General features: G+C 35.2%; 2 protein-coding genes and 1 non-coding gene across 9 annotated transcripts; 2 read left to right on the plus strand and 1 right to left on the minus strand.

The window, feature by feature from the left end:
• The first annotated feature begins 3,612 nt into the window (after positions 1 to 3,612).
• Positions 3,613 to 6,909, plus strand: LOC114387605 (ankyrin repeat-containing protein At5g02620-like). The gene is made up of 4 exons (XM_028347808.1): positions 3,613 to 3,744; positions 3,998 to 4,569; positions 4,650 to 5,059; positions 5,873 to 6,909. Exons 2-4 carry the CDS (start codon positions 4,233 to 4,235, stop codon positions 6,761 to 6,763), a joined length of 1,638 nt encoding a protein of 545 aa, XP_028203609.1. The 5' UTR covers positions 3,613 to 3,744; positions 3,998 to 4,232; the 3' UTR covers positions 6,764 to 6,909.
• Positions 6,910 to 8,044: 1,135 nt separating this feature from the next.
• LOC114387890 (probable NOT transcription complex subunit VIP2) lies at positions 8,045 to 15,699 on the minus strand. Of its 7 annotated transcripts, none has more exons than XM_028348128.1 (15): positions 15,567 to 15,699; positions 14,757 to 14,895; positions 13,344 to 13,452; positions 13,089 to 13,270; positions 12,897 to 12,945; positions 12,570 to 12,782; positions 11,061 to 11,270; positions 10,888 to 10,980; positions 9,880 to 9,968; positions 9,572 to 9,757; positions 8,989 to 9,414; positions 8,851 to 8,903; positions 8,726 to 8,767; positions 8,421 to 8,565; positions 8,045 to 8,297 (listed from the first exon to the last, which is right to left on the minus strand). In XM_028348128.1, the coding sequence occupies exons 2-15, from the start codon at positions 14,772 to 14,774 to the stop codon at positions 8,238 to 8,240; spliced, it is 1,875 nt and encodes a 624-aa protein (XP_028203929.1). In that variant the 5' UTR covers positions 14,775 to 14,895; positions 15,567 to 15,699; the 3' UTR covers positions 8,045 to 8,237. The 7 variants fall into 7 exon arrangements, with proteins under 7 accessions (XP_028203929.1, XP_028203928.1, XP_028203926.1 ...); XM_028348127.1 differs by having other exon boundaries at positions 9,572 to 9,760; XM_028348125.1 differs by having other exon boundaries at positions 9,572 to 9,760; positions 12,570 to 12,945; positions 13,383 to 13,452.
• Positions 13,344 to 13,424, plus strand: LOC114388802. The gene has a single exon (XR_003661595.1). It is a non-coding gene; the product is annotated as a small nucleolar RNA snoR35 (small nucleolar RNA).
• Positions 15,700 to 20,701: the final 5,002 nt, after the last annotated feature.

Raw genomic sequence — 20,701 nt, forward strand, 5'->3', positions numbered from 1 at the left:
TTTATATTATTACAAAGGTGAAGTGTGACCATTTACTATTTTTTTTCACGGTCCATTTCCTTTTTTAATAGTAGGATATTTGTGTACTCTAATAGTGAAACCTTTCTTCTACATGAAGTACTCATCTCTCAAACCACCCCATGTGTATATTTTTTTTAGAGTTGTTATGGTAACGAGAAAAATTTAAAGGTCTCTTTGTTTTAGTGGAAGAGGGAACGAATAATTGTGAAACTATGGAAATTAAACAATGATAATTTGGATTCTTCCACCGTTTGGAATGGTTCACTGGATGAAAAAAAGAAGGCATATGTAGGTATAATTGAAAGATGTCTTCGGTCTAAATTAGAAAGGAATGGAGAGAAAAAGGTTATTTTGTGCACACAAAATAAAAATATTATTATTTATATTATATCCGATTTCTTATATAAGGTATTTATTTCTTATATAAGGTATTTATGTTATTTTATATACATTTCTTTTACTATTTTTTTTTCATTTTATATCTCATATCAAGCAATTTTAAAAAAATATTTTAGTTTTTATTCATTTTCTTTCTTTCTCTTTGTTTTTTTCTTTTCACTTTGATCAAAACATGCCATAAGGATTTTGGTACAATTTTTTTTATTCAATAATAATTGAATGACTTTAGACATATACAGTGAAAAAGAGATAGAGAGAAACAGAGAACGCTTCATTACATTGTGTTTGGATCGGAAATTAAATAAAGTGGAAATCAATAGAAAGAAAAGAAAGAGATTGAAATGACAAAAATAAAAAGAAATGAGATAAAAAAAATATATTGTTTGGATGGATGGAAATAAGAAAGAAAGAAGTGAAGGAATTTTTTTTATCTGTTTAGATGAATGCAAAATAGAGTGAAAAGAAATAAATGTTATATGAAAAATATTTTTATACAAATTAAAAAATATTCTATTATTTTTTCTTAACATGAAATTATTTAATATAATTATAATGTAAAAATAATTTAAAATATTAATTATCACATCTTTATTATATATATTAATTAAAATAGACTTAATCTTTTAGAAAGTAAATGTTAAAATAAAATTAATATATATCTTAATAAGGTGTAAGTAAAAATAATAAATTATGAAAACCAAATTAATATAAACTTTTATTTGTATAAATATGAATAATGGTGATTTAAAGCTTATTTGACGTAAAATAAATTGATTTTTAAAATTAAATTTAAAACTCAGTAACCTGTATCATGACAAAGTAAATGAGAAGTCCTTATCAGTAACATGTATCATGACAAAGTCAATGAGCTGTTAGTCTTGAAGAATGAAGGACGTTAATTAGCGAATGTTTATGTAAATTTATTTATAAGTTCTGGAAATTACTAATCATAAAACCACTATCGCTAACGGCTACACAACATTTTACAACCTACGTACAGAGCCGCTCTTATTCCTATATTACACAATACACAGCTTCTAGCTATATTTTTTTTCCTTCTAAATCTCAATTTCTGTGACTTCTCATTGTCATATACATAAAAAGTCGAAGCCTACTATGGATTCGTTTAATCTATAAGAGCCTAAGCCACATCTTTGTTTCACTCAGGATCCTTCACAGGTGAAAGCTCATAGTTTGTTTTTTTTTTTTTTCCTATTGAAACAACAACGAAATTCAGTTGCTGTCCAATTTTGTCCAAATCATCGGTTGAAGAACATGAAAACGTATCAAAGACGACAAAAGAAAGAAGTTCACAGTGCAAACAAAATATTTTGCAAATGCTTAACGTATATATATGTATGTATATATACTTGTTGACTACAAAAGTTGACATTAATTGTCCGGCTTAGTAATAAATCAACCAATGGCTTTCATGAAGCTCTACGGTTAAAGCAAAACCAATAAAATAACTTGGTCCCTAAGATAGCAATCAAGCAGTCGCTTCATGACATTATTAACAATAAAAAAATGCTAGCTGGGTGAATCTTTTATAATTCCAACAAACCATTGATCTTCAAAATGTGTTTCATAGTAATAATGATAGAGATCCTAAATTACAGGTACTTATAGGACATTACAACACTATCAATTATCACGTTATATATTTTTCATTTTTCTTATCACATGAAGATTTATATATATTACTTATTATACTTTTATGTTTGGTTCTCTTTTTTTCTCTACGTGTTAGCATATGACAGTGTTTATATATCATTTTCCTTATTAAATTGCTGAATAGTGAATACAGCCAAAGTTTCAAGTTCTAAGCATTCGATCACTTTCCCAGACATAACCTTAAGAAACCATAACATTCCTTTAAATCCAATAATAGAAAGGTCGAAGGAGAGAGGAAAATAAAACATGCATACACTCTGCACCATTTAATCTCTTCATGATGCCACATGGGGGCAAATGTAGGAGCCTGCATGCTACAGCACACCAATGCTTATGCGTTGTAGCAGTGTCAAAGAACTCGTTTCTCCCTGACCAAAATATCATACTCAAATCTTATAAATAAATTTGTTTCGTCCGAAGGGTGGATGTGAACGGACTCTCAGGAAGTATTTGGTAATATTCCACTATATTCATATAATCATACTGTTTAAATAAAAGCATGCCTAAGCCAAGTTTTACCTCATTGTGGATTCAAGAATAACGAGAGACTGGTAAAACCGTAAAACCAAAAAATATACAAATGAAGAATAGATCATGCAATTAATTACAGTGAGACGGGTCACCGAAAAGTTGTTCCTCCATTTGCAACAAAATATGAAATAAAGCCCAAAAAGTTCATTAATCAGATTATTTCTGTAATTGACTCGTACGCTCATACATTAAACAATCCGATTATTTTGGTACAGACGTTGCAATTCAAATTAGCGGGTACATGACTTGTTGACTTTCATTGTCAATATATGACTTTTAGTGGGTACATGTCCAAATCTCAGAATTGGATCATTTTCTCTATTCTAAACATTTGCGTATATGTACACACAATAACATGCGGAAGTAAAACAGGAGAGAAAATATAAATAAGAAACTCGTCTGTACTAAAAAAACCACAAAAACAGTCCGTTGTCCCCAAAAAAATGGAAAATAAATTGGAGCTTGTGTATTTTTAAAAGTAACGCATCAAACTAATTATAAGATTAATTTCGCATAATTACATTGCAAGAGCACTGCCTCGGAAATATGTAAAAAAAAAATATGTTGTTAACCATGGCAATATCTTCACTCGCGCCACTAATAATAATTCAATTGCGCGTGGTTCAGTTATTTCCGTTTTTCTTCATTGGCCACCACTTGAGGTTTAGCCTCTCTCTCTCTCTCATGTTCCCTTCATGGCAAGGCTATATTTGATTCTCAAACATATATATTCACATTTTTTTTTCTATTGGAATCCCGACATCATCACAACCTTTACAAAAGTTGCTTCTTTATGGGTGAGCTTGGTGCGTGTATGAGGATCTGCCTGTGATTTAGATTGGCATAAAGTTGTTGTTAATGTTGCTACATGTGCGTTTCATGTTTCATTTCATAATCCATGCTCTTCTAATATCCTTGTCTCTTCCTCCAAAATATTCATATTTATTGGCTTTCTAAGTTTCTCATGTAACTTTTCCACACCTTTTTATATATATCATATCCTGAATGCTGTTCCTTACAGGGTGTGCTGCCAAGCTCTTGCCTTCCTGAAACCTCCCCTCAAATCTCATATTTCCATGGCTTTCACGGTGAGGGTTGAGCTTCTTCCTTCAACCCCAGGTCAATTTCATTTTCAACCTTTTTCTCTTTGTGTTTCTTTCACATAATAATTATTCAAGGAATACTTCAACCCAACAATAATTGCCCTTTTTTGTCTTTTATCAAATTCTGTGCCTGAGGTATGGGTAATGGGGTTGATTTGCTTCTTTACAATCTCTTTCTCTTTAAAGACAATGATAATGCAATAAGAAAACATATTTAGGTACAATGTTTTTAACCCCGTTTTTCTTTCTCTTTTTCTTTTTGTGAACAGACACGGGAAGAACAGAAATCAGTTTTTTTGAAAGATAAAAGAGATAAGAAATTAATAAATAAAAATACTTATATTTGACAATGATTGGGATGATCCTCCCCGTTGAGATGCTGTGGAATGAAAGATGCTAGTGTTGATCTGGGATTTTGGAGAAAGGAAGAAAAGAAGGTTTTGATATACTAATAATTAGAGCATCATAAAGAGTAGAATTTGATAGGTAGGTGAAGAAGCCAATATGGCAACACCAGCAATGCAGGCAGTAAACACCACAAGGAAAAAAATGACAAAACAATTGACAGGAAAAAGGGATGATACACCTTTGCATTCTGCAGCAAGAGCAGGGAATTTGGCTGTGCTGAAAGATACCATTTTGGAAACTGATGAGGCTGAATTGCATGAATTATTAGCCAAGCAGAATCAAGATGGAGAAACGCCTCTTTATATTGCTGCTGAATATGGTTACGTTGATGTAGTTAGGGAGATGATTCAGTATTATGATCTTGCTGATGCTGGAATTAAGGCTAGAAATGGTTTTGATGCATTGCACATTGCTGCCAAACAAGGGGATTTAGGTAATGTGGTTGGTTTGCTTTATCTCATTATCTTGCTTGTTTGATTTTAAGAGGGAATCTCAGTTCTCTTTGCCTTGTAGATGTACTTAAGATCCTTATGGAGGGTCATCCTGAGTTGTCGATGACTGTGGATCCATCCAACACCACAGCTTTGCACACAGCTGCAATTCAAGGGCACACTGAGATAGTGAAATTCCTATTGGAAGCTGGAAGTAGTCTGGCAACCATTGCTAGAAGTAATGGGAAAACAGCTCTGCATTCTGCTGCAAGAAATGGACATTTGGTGGTTGTGAAAGCACTTCTTGAGAAGGAGCCCGGTGTTGCAACGCGGACCGATAAGAAGGGCCAGACAGCACTTCACATGGCAGTGAAGGGACAGAACATTGAGGTGGTGGAGGAGTTGATAAAAGCAGATCCCTCATCTATAAACATGGTTGATAGTAAGGGGAACACAGCATTGCACATAGCAACCAGGAAAGGCAGGGCTCAGGTAAACTAGGTCATGCTTGCCATAAATTTCATTAGAAATTTACTCATGAGCTTCATGTATTTATAATGTTGTGATGACAAGTGAATGGTGATTTAGATCACCACCCCTGCTGTCGATGAATTTGTCTTTTCTATGATTTGGCTCTCCGTAGCAGTTCTCACAGTATTCTCTAGTAATCGCTACAACTATCAGATTGAATTATTTGATCCTGAAACAAGCATCTTAAGTTACACATTTGGTACTTGAGTTCGTTCGTGACATCAATGGAGATTAGAAAAGAATCCAGGAGATTTGGTTCATGTTTGTAATGAAATCTGGTATATTATTGCTATTTTGACCTAGTATGCATTTGGCCCCTAACTGCTTATTGTCCTCCATGTCATGAAATTCTGATGCATTGTCTTCATAGAGCAAACTAGGAGCCAATTTTGTACATAAGATTTGAGTAGTTTTCCAGTTCCAATAACTATAGATACGAAAGTGGCAAATCTTATATTTAGGCAACATTTTGATTTGTTATATAGGGTGTACTAGGGAGTGGAGTTTTAGAGGGAGAGGGAACGGAAGACAATTGTTTTTAAAAAGTGAAGTTATATAATATTTATAAAAATAGTTTAATTTATTTATTTTTTGAATGGAGTTCAATTTCTATGTAGTGTAAAAAAAAATTAGATCCTTAACTAATAAAAAATTATTGATAGTATGACTTTTAAGATAATTATTAAAAATGTCAAAACATAACAATTTGTAACCGTGTAGAAACCTTTTAAACATGAGTCATGCTTACATATCTTAATTAATTTATTTGTGCAGATTGTAAAGTTGCTTCTAGAACAGAAGGAAAATGTTACAAGTGCAGTGAACAGATGTGGTGAAACAGCAGTAGACACTGCTGAGAAAACAGGAAACCATGCCGTGCAAGCCATTCTTCTTGAACACGGTGTTGAGAGTGCAAGAACCATAAAACCCCCTCAGGGCACAACAGCTACCACAGCCCGTGAGTTGAAACAAACGGTGAGTGACATAAAGCACGAGGTCCACCACCAGTTGGAACACACACGCCAAACCAGAAAACGCGTTCAAGGCATTGCCAAACGTATAAACAAAATGCATGCAGAAGGACTCAACAATGCTATAAATTCCACAACTGTGGTGGCAGTGCTAATTGCCACCGTGGCATTTGCTGCTATTTTCACAGTCCCTGGCCAATTTGTTGATGACCCAAATAACATTCCTGCGGGAATGTCCCTTGGTGAAGCAAACATAGCCCCCCAAGCCACGTTCATCATTTTCTTTGTGTTTGATTCCATCGCACTGTTTATCTCTTTGGCTGTTGTGGTGGTGCAAACCTCGGTCGTGGTTATAGAAAGCAAAGCAAAGAAGCAGATGATGGCTGTGATTAACAAGCTGATGTGGCTGGCTTGTGTTCTTATTTCGGTGGCATTCTTGGCACTGTCTTTTGTTGTGGTGGGAAAGGAAGAGAAGTGGCTGGCCATAGGAGTGACCATTATAGGGACAACCATAATGGCTACAACGTTGGGTACTATGTGTTACTGGGTCATTAGGCATCGCATTGAGGCCTCCAATTTGAGGAGCATTCGGAAATCTTCGTTGCAAAGCAAGTCAAAGTCTTTTTCAGTGTCGGCTTTTTCAGATTCTGAGCTACTAAACAGTGAGTATTATAAGAAAATGTATGCGATTTAGAGCTTACCAACCCTGTTCCTAATTCACTCTTGCTGCTTCTTTTTAAAAAGCACAGGGCCAGATGGAATTATGTTCAACTAAAGTGGAACTTAAATTGTATGTCTCAAGAAATGGCTAATGCTAATAACATGCTCAATAAATCATAATAGTAAATAGTAGGTCCCATTCTTAATAAATAAGTAAACAAGAGAGCGAAGTGGAATATCTAACTATCGAAACAAAGCATGTATAGTTGAACATTAATTCATTCCGCATCATCCATTTCGATCTTCTCTGGCAACTTGCAAAAATAAACAACCAAATCAGCTATAAACATGTTTTCGTTTAGTTTTGATCAACAATTAATATATATAAAAATGTTAGTAACACACATTTTATCATTTTATGATTTTAATAAATTTTAACCAACAATAATACTTTAAAAAATATACTAAAATATGTTGCTATTGCTGATACGGTTCCAATGATTTCAAGATTAGTACAACTCAAAACTCAATCATTTTCCTTATCTCTATTTGTCTTTGAATTCAAATTGACTCCCATAGTATATTTGGTAGCTAAGTTTCTAAAGAGAAAGGGAATAGACAAATTTTTCATTTCTCAGCCATCTTTTTTTTTATAAAAAAAATATAAATTTTTAATTTAAAAGTAAAATATTTAACCTCCATCCCTTTCTCTCCAAAACACAACTCTCAAACATAACCATATATGGTTTAATTCAACCATCTGGTAATTTTATTTGCGATGCTCAGTGAATCGCTTGCCTATACACTTCATCATCTTCGCAGTTTAAGAAAGTACACTTTAGGGGGTGGAGGTGGGGTTATTTATTGAGTCGTTGCTTTCTCATGAACACATCTGGTCTTTGTTATGGTCTTGTGAAATAGTTTGTTGATGAAAGGTTCGGTTGATTGAAATAGCCATTCAGATCATTACTTCCCAGGTGGTCATGTAAAATGTCTGCAGCTGTCTTCGTATGAATAGTGTTAAAAATCATATTCCCAATATTTTCTCCTAAGGTGAACATTCACTTTTAAAGCATAATAACCATTAAAACTAAAATCAAGAGTAAATTTTAATGAGTCTATAATGCTAATACATCAACTGTTAATTTTCCCATGAATGTTTTTTACTTTTTTTTATCTTTAGAAAGAGCTCCGTTTCAGAGGAGTTAAATGTTTGTATACGCAGTAAAGAGCTAATACTAGACACCCAAGAGTCGGGTGAATTCCTGTGTGCACTGGGCAGATATTCCATATCTGCCACTTCCAGACAGCCAGGTTATCCTAACGTCCATTATTTTAACTATATTATGGCTGGGGTAAAAAGGATAACAGCTCTCAATGCATCAAGATTTACGAGAATGTAAGAAAAACGCCAAATTGAAGGAACGCTAATGATTCAAAATGACTTGCGTCCTAAAAATTAAATCCATAAATAAAAACTTTACATTTAAGGTTTTCTTTTTCCTTCCTCAATGTTGAGGCACAGACGGTCTCTTTTCCACCATTTCATAATGAAGAACAAAATTATCCTGCAAGAAGGCTGTCCGTTAGAGGCCTAAATTATTATATCGGAAAAAAAATGATAATATATAACTTGGGGTGCGTGCATGTGTCCATGCAGTATGAGTACAAAAACAAAAACAAAAACAAACCTTCCGGACTGTTTCAAATGTGTTTGGATCAAAACAGTGGTAAGATCCTCTCTCGTATGTGTTTGTTTTGACAAGCGGCTCCATGTTGGGAACTCTTATAAACCATAAACGATGCTCTTTATGATAAAACCAACCACGTTTGTAACTGCCAGCAATAACCCACCCTTGTTAATAATTATTGCTATTAATAAACACACACACAGAATAACAATTTAAATACTCTACAGACTAAAATAATTCAGAACTAAGACCAAATCATCCAAAAACAACACAACAAAAAAGGGTGCATGTGAGTGAATACATACAGTTCATTTGCCGCGTATAGTTGTGCTTCATCTTTGGGCATGCTGCAATAAAAGATCAATTTTACTTAATTATAATATCAAGCAAGTCAATGTGAAAGTGAACAAGATCAGTTTTCAAAAAGCACCTGTAAAATATGTAAAACAAAGTTTCCACCGAAAACTTTGAAAAATAACCTTGCTGCATAACACAAAAAGACTTGACCTCAATAAAACACAAAAGATAAGGGCAATGAAATTATAAAGCAAAATAAAGAACATCTCACATGAAGAGCAGGAGGCTGTTTAACATAATAACATTGTAACACACTGAACTCTGGATCACCCTTGGCTGGTTCATCAGACCACGGGGACCGAAAAGTCTTGTAAAGGTTTTCTGATGAATTCAAATTCAACCCAAGTGTTGTAAGATCAATCCCATGAGCAAGATATTTCAGGTTAGGATCACTTATATGGACTACACTGAACAAGCCAAGTGCACCAAATGGATCTGGACTAGATTGAGCAGTTTGCATAGACTTCATGCCCTGATCCCTAAAAGACTGATTTGCAGCTGACATCTGCTGAAGGCGGAACTGGGACTGGTTCTGGTGCTGTTGATACTGCTGGATAAGCTGGTCATATGAACCCATACCAGAAACCGTATTTGGAGAATTCAGAGGCCTTAGTCCAATGCCAGGAGGCCCACTGGTCTAAACCAAAAACCAGAAGTCATAAGACTGTCAGGAACTTGCTTTGGTGGGAATACAGAATTTCACTGTTTCAGTGCAAGTTATATATAAAGAGATGCATAATGCATTCCCATACAAAAGGAAGTGCCCCATTTTCAGAAGTAGAAAATTTGCTGACCTGGGAATGATATGTTGAGTGTGAAGATGGAAAAATATCCGTTCCATGCAGATGGAGAAGATCTTGATTGTTTACAGATGAAAATGAGACACCATTGCTACTGACAGAAGGGGCATGCTGCTGTTGCTGTTGTGTACGATGTGATGGATATGATCCTCCCAAACTGAAACCAGCAGACCTCCCCATCTGCTGCAGATTAAAGGCAAACAAGATTGAGAATGGATTTTGATCCATTAATATTATTATAAACATAACATGAAAAATGTATATAGAAAAGATATCTTAATTTTTGGCAACATGAAACTCACGGAGAAATGTTGAGATTGCATCATTGACACAGTATTATCATGAAGTTGTTCTTTCTGGTACATATCCATAGCAAAATCTGAATTACCACCTGTGTACAAATTCTATGGTAAAAAAAAAATGCTGAAGCCAAGTGGCTAACCTCCACTCAATTAGAGTTCTCAGTTCCATGAACAAACAACAAAGTTAACCAAACAAGCCATCCAGGATTCATCAGTGCAAACTTTAAGACATCGTTAATTCCCTTACAATAAAACAGGAACCATTGAAGCATCTTCACTGAATGTATGAATGATCACAAAGATATATACCATACACAGAAAGCATGTAGCCCTTATTCCTATCAAAATCAGAAGAATGTGGGACAAAACACTGATGCATACTGCACAACGTTAAGAACCACATGCAAACACCTAATGAAGCAAACATCCAGAAGCCCTTCCACAAGAAGCTGCATAAATTTCATTTTACGAGTACTGTTATACGTCTAGCTATATACTCTGTGATAATGAATGTTGGACTTTAAGGGGACAACAAGACAAAAAGATGAGAGTAGCAAAAATGATAATGTTACAATGGATGTGAGGTCACACAAGAAAGGATAGAATACAAAATGATTGTACACAAAAATATTGGTGAGGCACCGATTGAGGGAAAGATGACAATTTCGTTAAGGTGGTTTGGACAAGTTAAAGAAGTTCACTGGAGGACCAATGAGGAGAGTACATTGTATGGTTTTTAATCCTGTGAAAAAGGGAAGAGGGAGACCAAAGACATTGGAGTAAGTTGTTAAAGGAGATCTCATGGTGAATAATATCTCCGAAGATTTGGTCTTTAACCAAGCTGAATGACATCATGTGATCCATATAGTTGACCTCACCTAGTAGAATAAGGCTTTTGTTCTTGTCATCTCCAAAACAACAAAAATAATATGATTAAGCTGCTAAATTTCCTACCAAGAGATATATAACTAATTAGTTCACATATATTAAACAAACAATATACAACACCTTTGAATCCTGGTAAAGCTGGGAAGTCTTCATTTTGAATACTAAACTCTTGGTTTTGTTGGACAATGGGAAGACCCTGTTTTCGTAAAGAACCTGAAAGTTATAGTTTACATTATTCTTTTTTGTAGAAGGTGAACAATGTATCAAGCAAAACAACATTTTCCTTCACACACCCAACTGTCCTTGAGGCCCACCAGCAGAACTAGGACGACTGGTCAGTTGAGGAAAGTCATTGATGTCAAAAGGTGTACTGTCACCGGAATTCACATCATTCAGCATCCCCATAGAGTTCAAGTTATTTACTGTTTGAACATGACTTTGTGAAAGCGGACCTCCAGCACTAGGATAGGAATTTCCTAGCATTGAAATTACCTGTGGAGATCCTGAATCAAAAAGTGGTTGCACCACAAAGCAACATATTTAATGTATATATCAAATACACTCAATATTAAAGGGAACTAAATACTTAACATCCATCAAATAAATAAATGATTCAATCAAACATTTTATATAAATCTCAAAGAGAAGCAGTTCTTCAACAGGTATCTCTATCTCTAGTACATTTTGCTACTTCAGAGACAGACAAATATATAACATTCAAAAATGACAGCAATACATAAAATTTATCTCATTTGGCAGAACAAAGGTTCTGTACAGTGACATAAAAGAGAACAAATATACAAACAAGTGTAGGACACGACAAGGACACTATAACAAAAAATCACTGGACACGACAAGGACACTCTGACATGGCCAAGGTCAAAAGTGTAGGACACCGCATATACACACAAAAACTCTAGCAAAAATCTAGATTGATAATACTAACTTTTTTCTTGTGATAATGAGTCTCAAAAGAATATGAAGAGATATTCAACAATGGAAGAACTTAGTCACTTAACAAAATATCCCAAAATAAGAAAATGAAGTTATATCAATTGAGAAAGGTATATTCACCTTCTTAAACAAACTTTCTAACCTTTTTCTATGATAACAAGCCTAAAAAAAAGTGAGGTATTATTTTTTAATATTTTATATTATATTTCAAGTTGACTTTTCTAAAAATTAAAAATTGAAAAAAAAATTAATAATATTAGGGTGGGACCATTCATTTGGACGTGCCCAAATTGTGTAGAGATGTCGGCATAAGTGTCCAAACCGACAAAAGATAAACTTTTAATTGGACACTTAATGAGAAGTAACTGACACATAAAACAAATGTCGGGGAGGTGTCATGTCAGAAACGTGTCCAACAGTATGACACTTCAAACATAAGAGGTGTCTTTGCTTCTTAGCAAGCAACAGCTAAGGATTATTAGAGTTTGGATAAAATACTATTCCTTAATCCTTACCACAAATCATATATAAAGAAATTAAACTTCAAAGAAAACAATTTAAGAAAAACATGTCTAATGATCACAGCTGAAGAAATGTTATGTTGACCAGTGAACATTACAAATTAGTATGATATGAAACATTCATCCTTAAAACGGCAGGAAGCAATAAATTTTGCTGGATAAAAGTAATTTTAAACATAAAAGAAATGTTACAATACAAAGTTTGCATTGCTTTAATATCAAAATTCTAACTGTTTTGAAGCAAAACTCAACTAAACATAATCAGATATTTCTTACAAGAAGATTTACACACCACTTCAATACTCTTGTGACTATCAAAATACATACCTTGTGGAAGCACACCACTCATCAATCTATTTTGTCCTTGCACACCTAAACCACCAGATCCAGTGTTTCCACTTAAATTTAGACGAGAAGCAAGACCTGGAACAGACAATCCTCCAGAGCTTATCCTCCCAATGTTCCCTCCACCGACCATGTTTCCCATCGAACTAGTGATTCGGGGACCTGCATTTCCCAAAATTGGGGATACTCCCAATCCTGGAACAGCATTTCGGTTACCAATTGCAGCAGAAGTTGGAAGAATCCCAGGAATAGGACCAGCAACTCCATTTGTGCTACTATTAAATCCAGGATTTCCTACAACACTTATACCTCCTCTGCTGTTGACTCCTGAATGTCCATGGGAGCTTCCATGAGATAGCTGCAAATACGATTGATAGACAAATGAAAACATTTCAAGTTATACAACAGCAGAAACAAAATGACAGACAGAAGAGTTAAATATGCTCAAAATTTCAGGTATTACTCTCAAGATGTTAAAAGTTAAAACACAAATGAGTTCACCTGTGACAGAGCAACAGGTAGATTATTTGATGCAAATCTTCCACTAGAAAGGCTTGCCGAAGGTTGCTGAACTCCTCCCCCAGTTGGAACACTATTTATTGTTGAGTTTCTTGATGTGAGTGTACTGGGCATATTGGGTACATTAAAGTTCCCATGAATGTTGTGCAATCCCTGAATAGAACCTGCAGCAAGAACCTGACAATGATATAACTAAGGGGAGGAGAAAAAGGATTGACTCTAGCAAAATATCCCCACCAGAGTGATGAAAAACTGGGGAGGCTACACCAGACTGACCAGAGAATGACGTAGCAAAAGAACGCCCAGCACCATCCGGAAGATTTGAAGCAGACCCATTCAGAGAAGACTGCAAACAGAACACTGTTACAATTTACGTTGAAGATAGATACATTCCAGAAGTGGAAATCAATATCTTACAAGAAACAACAACTAAAATTCATGTTTTGGTCTTAAAAAAATTTCCTGTTTTGGTCCTTATTATTTTACTTTTTTAAATGACAAGAACTAAAATGAAAATCTTCTAACATAAGAGGAACCTATATTAAAATTTTATAATTTTATAAGGACTGAAACAATAACATCAGGGACTAAAATAAAACAAAAAATTATTGGGACCAAAACAAGAAAAAAAAATTAAGAGAAACAAAATGAAAACAACCCTATACTACAGGGACCAATAGGTTATTTAAACCTAATTATACGTTGTGCCTTGATTCAACGGGGAATTCATATTTTAAGAAATTAATATTTGAATTGGATTTTAAATTTCATTAGAGGGAAAGCTCTGGCACAACGGTAAAGTTGTGCCTTGGTGACCGGTTGGTCATGAGTTCAAATCTGGAAACAACCTCTTTGCATATGCAAGGAGAAGGCTGCATACAACCCTCCCCCATACCTTTGCATAGCAAGAAGCCTCCTAGCAATGGGGTAACATTAGTTTTAGTTTGTATTATATATTTTACTTTGACTTATCTAGATTTTTTTAATGATTAGTAATAAATACCCTTTGGGTGCTTTATTCAGACCTTTAGCATGATTATAATATTTGGCATTTCCTTTTCCTCTTCCTCATAGAGCATCTGAAGTCCTAGTCAGATTCTGCCCCAGAGGAGTACTCCAAGCTTATTGTTAAAGGCAGAGGAGGACTCTAGGTCTATTTTTCTACATGCTAGTGTGCTACTTTGATCCTCAGATATATCTTAAATATCCAAACTCTGGTTTATCAAAATGTCTGTGAAACATTCTAATCTACACATTAATGTGAAACATAATAATCCTATAGCATGTCAGATTGATGTTTAACAGCATATTTCGGCCAGATGTAATCCCCTAAACAATTCAAATCACACAATCATGCAAGAATGTAAACAACATGTACCAAAGAACAAGAAACAGAAATGACAAGGAGATTAAACTTGAATTTAATTAAAATATACAAGCAAGAACTTCAGACTAACAATTGATGGTTGAGAAAAACAATCGCACACACCCCATCATATAAGACACTTCAATCTAGAAATTAAAAAAGAAAGAAAAGAAAAACATATTCAATTTATGAAGATGAATCAAAATTCTCAATTATAACAACTTGGTATCCATGAGATAGACTATCGAACATAGCCTCTTGCTTTGCAGGACATAAGGAATTACATTAAGTAAGCTCGACATTGCATAAATTTCAATGCGTCAAGCCAAATGTCATCACTACACTGAAAAACACCAGTCCCTTTTTTTCTTCAATAGATGTGTGAACAATGTAAAGTTCCTGTCCTCAAAACCAATCAATAACCTGAGTGCAATAAAATGCCAAAAAAAAAACATCAGATGAGATAAGATTCAGTTGGAAGGAAGCATCCAACTCTATAACAAACTAACAGAGTAAGCACAACAGTTCATACAGTAAAATTTATAGTTACATTCGGCCTTAACCCTTATGTTATCAGATATAAACACATGTTTATCCTCTTTGTGTTGTGGTTTAAGGATGTGCAGACTCTAGAAGCAAAACATGAAATCAATATGCAAAATTGCAAAGAAGAAAATGTAGTTGAAACAGAATGCGCAAAATGATGAAGGACTTGAGACAAATTAAGAACAAGTAAAATTACAAGGTTTGAACAAATGCAGCATTGATCGATACAAAATTCAACAGAATTACATGTCCTGGTCCCTAATCATCAACCACAAATTCAAGCAATTCCACGTAAATTGATCGACAGACGAATTTTACAGTCCTGGTTCCGTTCAGATTGAAGTGAAAAATAATAAAGCCACAGTAAAATTCAAGTGCGGGAAGTGTCACAGAGAAACCTAACAGCGAGCGAAATAAAATTGTATGAGTGATTAGTGATGAGAACGTTATGCAGTGACGGTGAAGGAGGAGGATCGGAATGAAGAAAATGATGAAATTGGGGATCAAGGAGCGCGAAGAGGAAGAAACAAAAGGGAGGGAGAGAGTACCTGAAGAACGATAAGGTTGTGATGTGAGTCAAGGAGCCCTAAATCGGAACCAGAAAGCGATGGAAAGAGAGAGAAAGTGGACAAGCGAAATAGAATAGAAGAAAAGCTTCGCTCAATTTGCAAAGAGCTGGATAGTATCCAGTTTAATTAATGTACACCTTAGAGGATTAAAATGAATGGCTGAGATCAACTCATCAAAACTCACCGTATCATTTATCTCATTCGTTTTTCCTTTGAACATTCACTTCTGGTGACTCTAGTATAGCTCTCTGCCTTCTATCTATGCAAATGAAATCTTTCGATTCTCCTCATAACATCTATCTATTTTTTGTTGTTATCCCTCGTCCAAAAAAATGTCGGACGCGTTTCAAAACAAAATGCATAAAATACAACAGAAAAACATGAACAAAATGATAATCTAACAGAAAGTTAAAAAAATAGAAATGGTAGGTTTTTAATGATTTTCTTAAAAAACTAATACTAAACATCAAAATTTAATATTCTCATTTAAGATTTTTGAAAAAGTTAAGAAATTGCCTTATCAATTATTTCTTTAAATAAAAAGTGTATTCACAATTATTAAGATTGTGATAAAACCTCAATATGAGTGTATAAATTGATGATTCATATGCGGCGGGCCTAATAGGGATTTCAGATTTGCTATCTTGGTCCTTACATGATTTGCTATCTTGGTCCTTACATGATGTTTTTTGGTTGAGGCATAACTTTACAAGTCTAGTTGGGGTGCGGGGATTGGGCTAAGGCACCCCAAGTTTTATTAAAGTTCCAATTACATCAATCATAATCGGCCATTGATAAAATTAGGCGGAAAATGAAAATTATGAATTTGTCCCTCGCCACTCGCCAGCTAAACCATATTTTGCAAGTACGTCCACCACTTGGTTTGCTTTTCTAAAGATATGGTTCCAACCAAAAGTCCCCCCTCTAGTTTGAAACTCTCTAACAGTTTTCACTAAACAAAATGACACACAAAATGACACACGAGAATTATCACATCCTCCATTAATAAGGCTCATTCTAATTTTGGAATTAGACTCAATGATTGGGTTTTAGACCACATTATCTTAATTCCCTTTAGGATGACCCACACTATCTGAATCAAGCTTCTTGTCTTCCTCATCTCTCCTTGGTTTGAGATTGGCCCAACTCGATGCAGCATCTTCCACATGATTGACATTCGTTGCATCATTGTGTTACGCGGAGGCGAGTGTGTAGAGCTTGACAAGTAGGCTTTTGGCATAACATTCACAGGCTTCAACTTAGTTTGCTTTGATGGTGACTATGTCCCCACTTTGGTTGGGGAACTTCTTTGCGAGATGAGGTGTTGAGACGGTCGTGCCTAGTGCATTCAACATCGTTCTGTCGACCAAAACGTTGTAGGAGGCATCAATGTCGATGACGACATACTAGACGAGTAACATTCTCGACAACTCTCCTCTTCTGAAGGTGGTCGCCAGCTCTGCTACATCATGGGTGTGGACTTCCCCCCTGCAAAATCGATTAAGGGTTCAGGATGAGGTTTTATGAGTTTATGCGATACGTCTAAACTTTAAAAAGTGGACTAAAAGAGTATGTCGGTTGAGTTGCCTCCATCCATCAGGACTTTCATGATGTCCCAATTGGTGATGCTAACCATAATCATCATTAGGTTGTCTTGCTCGGGATTGACCCCTGCAAAGTCGACATCGGTGAATGTTATTGGTGGGATTGATCTCCTCGAGCTCGCTGCAGAAATGTGGCTCACGCTTTTGATGGCACACAAGTGCCTCTTCCGAGTTGACTTGGTGCTACCCTGCCAGCGAAGCCACCTGCAATGGTGTTGATGACTCTGCGTCTCCCCCCCTTTCCCTGACTGTCGAGGTGCCGACTTGATCTAGCTTGGCATCGATTTGTTCTAGCCTGTGGTTGTGGGATTGTTGTCCTCGACCTCCATGATGACTTCCTTGGCCCTTGCCACGACCTCGGTAACTGCCTCTATTGTTGTTAGGGGTGTAGGTATAGTTGGCAAAGGCACCTTCCTGCATCAACTCCTTTATCTTGTCCTTCAAGGCCACATACTCCTTTGTGGTATGACTGGAGTTTTGATGATATCAGCAAGTCTTCGTTATGTCGATCGAGTTGATCGACCTGGCTAGAGGCGGTAGGGATAAGATTTCCATGTTGAATGCTTCCTCTAGCAAACGTGCTCGAATGACGTTAAGCGGCTTGTAGTGTTGGTACTTTGGCGGCTGGCTGGACTTTTTGAAAGATTTGTCCTAGATGGGCTTTGTTCTGTCCTTGTTGTGGTCATCTTTTCTCTGCTTCGTCGAGCGTACCTAGTTTGAAAGACGGATAACTCCTCCATTTGGATGTATCTCGTGGCCCGTGCTCGAAGCTTGTCCAGATCCTTTGGCTGCTTTTGACAAAGGTTGTCGGCGAATGACCCTAGCTTAAGCATCGTGATCATAGAATGTAGCGCAACACCAAGGTCGAGGTCTCTTATTCAAATGGAGATGGCGGTGTACCGCTTCATGAATGACTATAGGGACTTGACATTAAGCTAGCAAAGGTTGATCAAAGTGACAGATGTGGTGTGGTGAGGGCAACTGGTTGTATATTGTGCTCCGAAGCGCTAGGCTAAGGTGAAGAAATAGTTAATGAATCTTGGGGGAAGGCGTTTGTACCACATTAGTGTCAGTCATTTGAGGGAGGTGGGAAAGACCATGCATATCACCACGTCATCGTTGGAGTACAAGTTGACTTGCATGGTGAATGCGTCTAAGTGTTCGTCCAGATCTGAGGTACCGTCATATCATTCAATGTTCAAGGGTTTCTAGGTGGTGGGTAGGGGAGTATCCATGACGTCGTCCACAAAGGGTGCCAATGAACGACGTCATTATGGATGTTGAGTGATCTAAGTCGAGAGTGGATTGGAGGTTTCTTGTGGTAATTGTAGGAGGAGAATTAAGTGCTACTTTCCTAGGTATGTATCTCAGCATGGGTGGGTGGGTGGTGGGGACGGAGAGCGAGGTGGAGATGGTGGTGGTGGGAGTGGGGGATGTGGGTGTTGGATTGTAAACTGGGCTTTGAGATTTGCGTTCTCCTCTTTTAATCGTCGCATGTCTGCCTCATGTTGTTGCCTCGAGGCCTCCAAATCGACCTTTATTTTCTTTTGTAACTACTTAATTTGTTCTTGAATTTCCCATATTGTTGATGTCTCGGCTCATGTGGATTGCGTAGATGAACTGGGATCACCTCTCCTTGTTGCAACCATTTTGCAGTTGTAGGACATTTTTCCTTTACCCCATGGTGGACGCCAAATGTTCTTGCTGAGTTCTGATGAGGTCCGATCAAGCTATCTGGTCTTCTTTTTCTCAGTGGAATCTTTGATCTCTGATGTTGAATTGGAGGGAGGTACCTGCAAAAAGGGATTCCGACGAGCAAGTAAGTGATGTTCTGAGGTGTTTATGTGTTTATATGTGGGATTAGTAAAATGTACTTGGTGGTCTTGCGCTTAGCTTTATATATACATGTTCGATTATGGGGAAGTTACGCTTTTTCAGGGGCCACATTGGGCCACCGACCAATTACTTTAGGGGGGCATATCGATCGTGTAGACTAATTGCTCAGGTGTCGTGAGAAGCCAAGTGCTACCACAATTCGGGTATGGACCAAGTTTCTCGGGCCATACAGTACATAAACTAATTTAACTCAAATATGCTTTTATTGTTTATGGAAAGAAAATACCTACTATATTCTTTCGTTATTAGCCCTCAAAGAAAAGATAGATCAACTTTGATGTGAAGAGAATAATGTGATTCATATTGGTTATTTTTGGTAAAATTAGCTGAAAAACTAATTAAAAATTAGAAAGTTAGTTGTGAGTTGAAAACTGGAAAATTAATTTATTAAATTATAAATGTTTGATAAAATTAGTTGTTGAAATATGTGAAAAGTGTAAAATGATATAAGTAATAAAATCATTATTTGTTTAAAAAGGATAATCAAGAATTTAGATGAATATATTGAGAATAAAAATGAAAAAATATAAAAAAAAACTACAAGTTAGTGTTTTAAAAAATAATACTTCAAGTAACGTTTCAAAAAACATTAAAAGCTACTTAAAAAATTTTGTTTATCAAATAGTCAATCAAACTTTTTAGCTAGTAAGAAAAGCTAAAAATTAACTAAAATGACTCATCGAACATAGTTATTACATGAGGATGATTAATAAGAAAGTCTCTAAAGATATTTACATATTAACATCATTGTCTGCTTTTTTAAGAGTTTAATTTTAATAAATAGTTTAATGGTTATACACTAATAATGTAAAACATTTTTATAGTGTCGTTTCAATTATAATTTGTCATTAATATGACTTTTAAAGTAATTATCATAAAAATTAAGAAACTTATCATACATGATACATTGTGATTGGATGATAATATAAATTCTTTCATAATGTTCCTATAAATTTTGTTTTCTTCTTTAATATATTATTGGTTTAAATATATATATATCGTCGAGAAGTATTCTAAATATAAATTTTAAGTAGTTATTATAAAAATTATTTATTATATATATGATAATTCATGATGACGTGATATTATAAAAAATATTTACAGTACCATGTAAGAGAATGATATATGAGAATAATTTTTTTAAATAAAATATCATATTTTTTTGGTGAATCTAAAATCTCCTCCATTATCATGATCTATTATTGATCTGTAACCATTTGATGATAAGTCACCTCATTTTTCTTTTGTAATAAAGGATCGGATATTTTGTTGCGTGTTTTTCTCTTAAAAATAATATTTATTATTAACTGAAATATGTTAGAAAAATCATAAAAATATGTAAATATACTCCACGTTAAATGAGTCTCCACTCAATGTTACAATTTTTAGTAAATTTTAATGAATAATAAAATAATGTTAAAAATGTATTATTAGTAACACTCATCAAATTTTAGAAGCAAAGACCTCTATCAACTACTCTTTTACAATCTAATGTTGAAACTTAGCTGAAATTACTAGTCAGTTAACTGCCTAACAGAGTTCTTAAATTAACCACCAGTTCACCACTATTGTTTGGACCATCCAAGACTGTTTGGAACTCCGTGGTCATAAGTT

This window comes from Glycine soja, chromosome 15 (genome assembly GCF_004193775.1).
Source record: "Glycine soja cultivar W05 chromosome 15, ASM419377v2, whole genome shotgun sequence".
Classification (NCBI taxonomy): Eukaryota; Viridiplantae; Streptophyta; class Magnoliopsida; order Fabales; family Fabaceae; genus Glycine; species Glycine soja.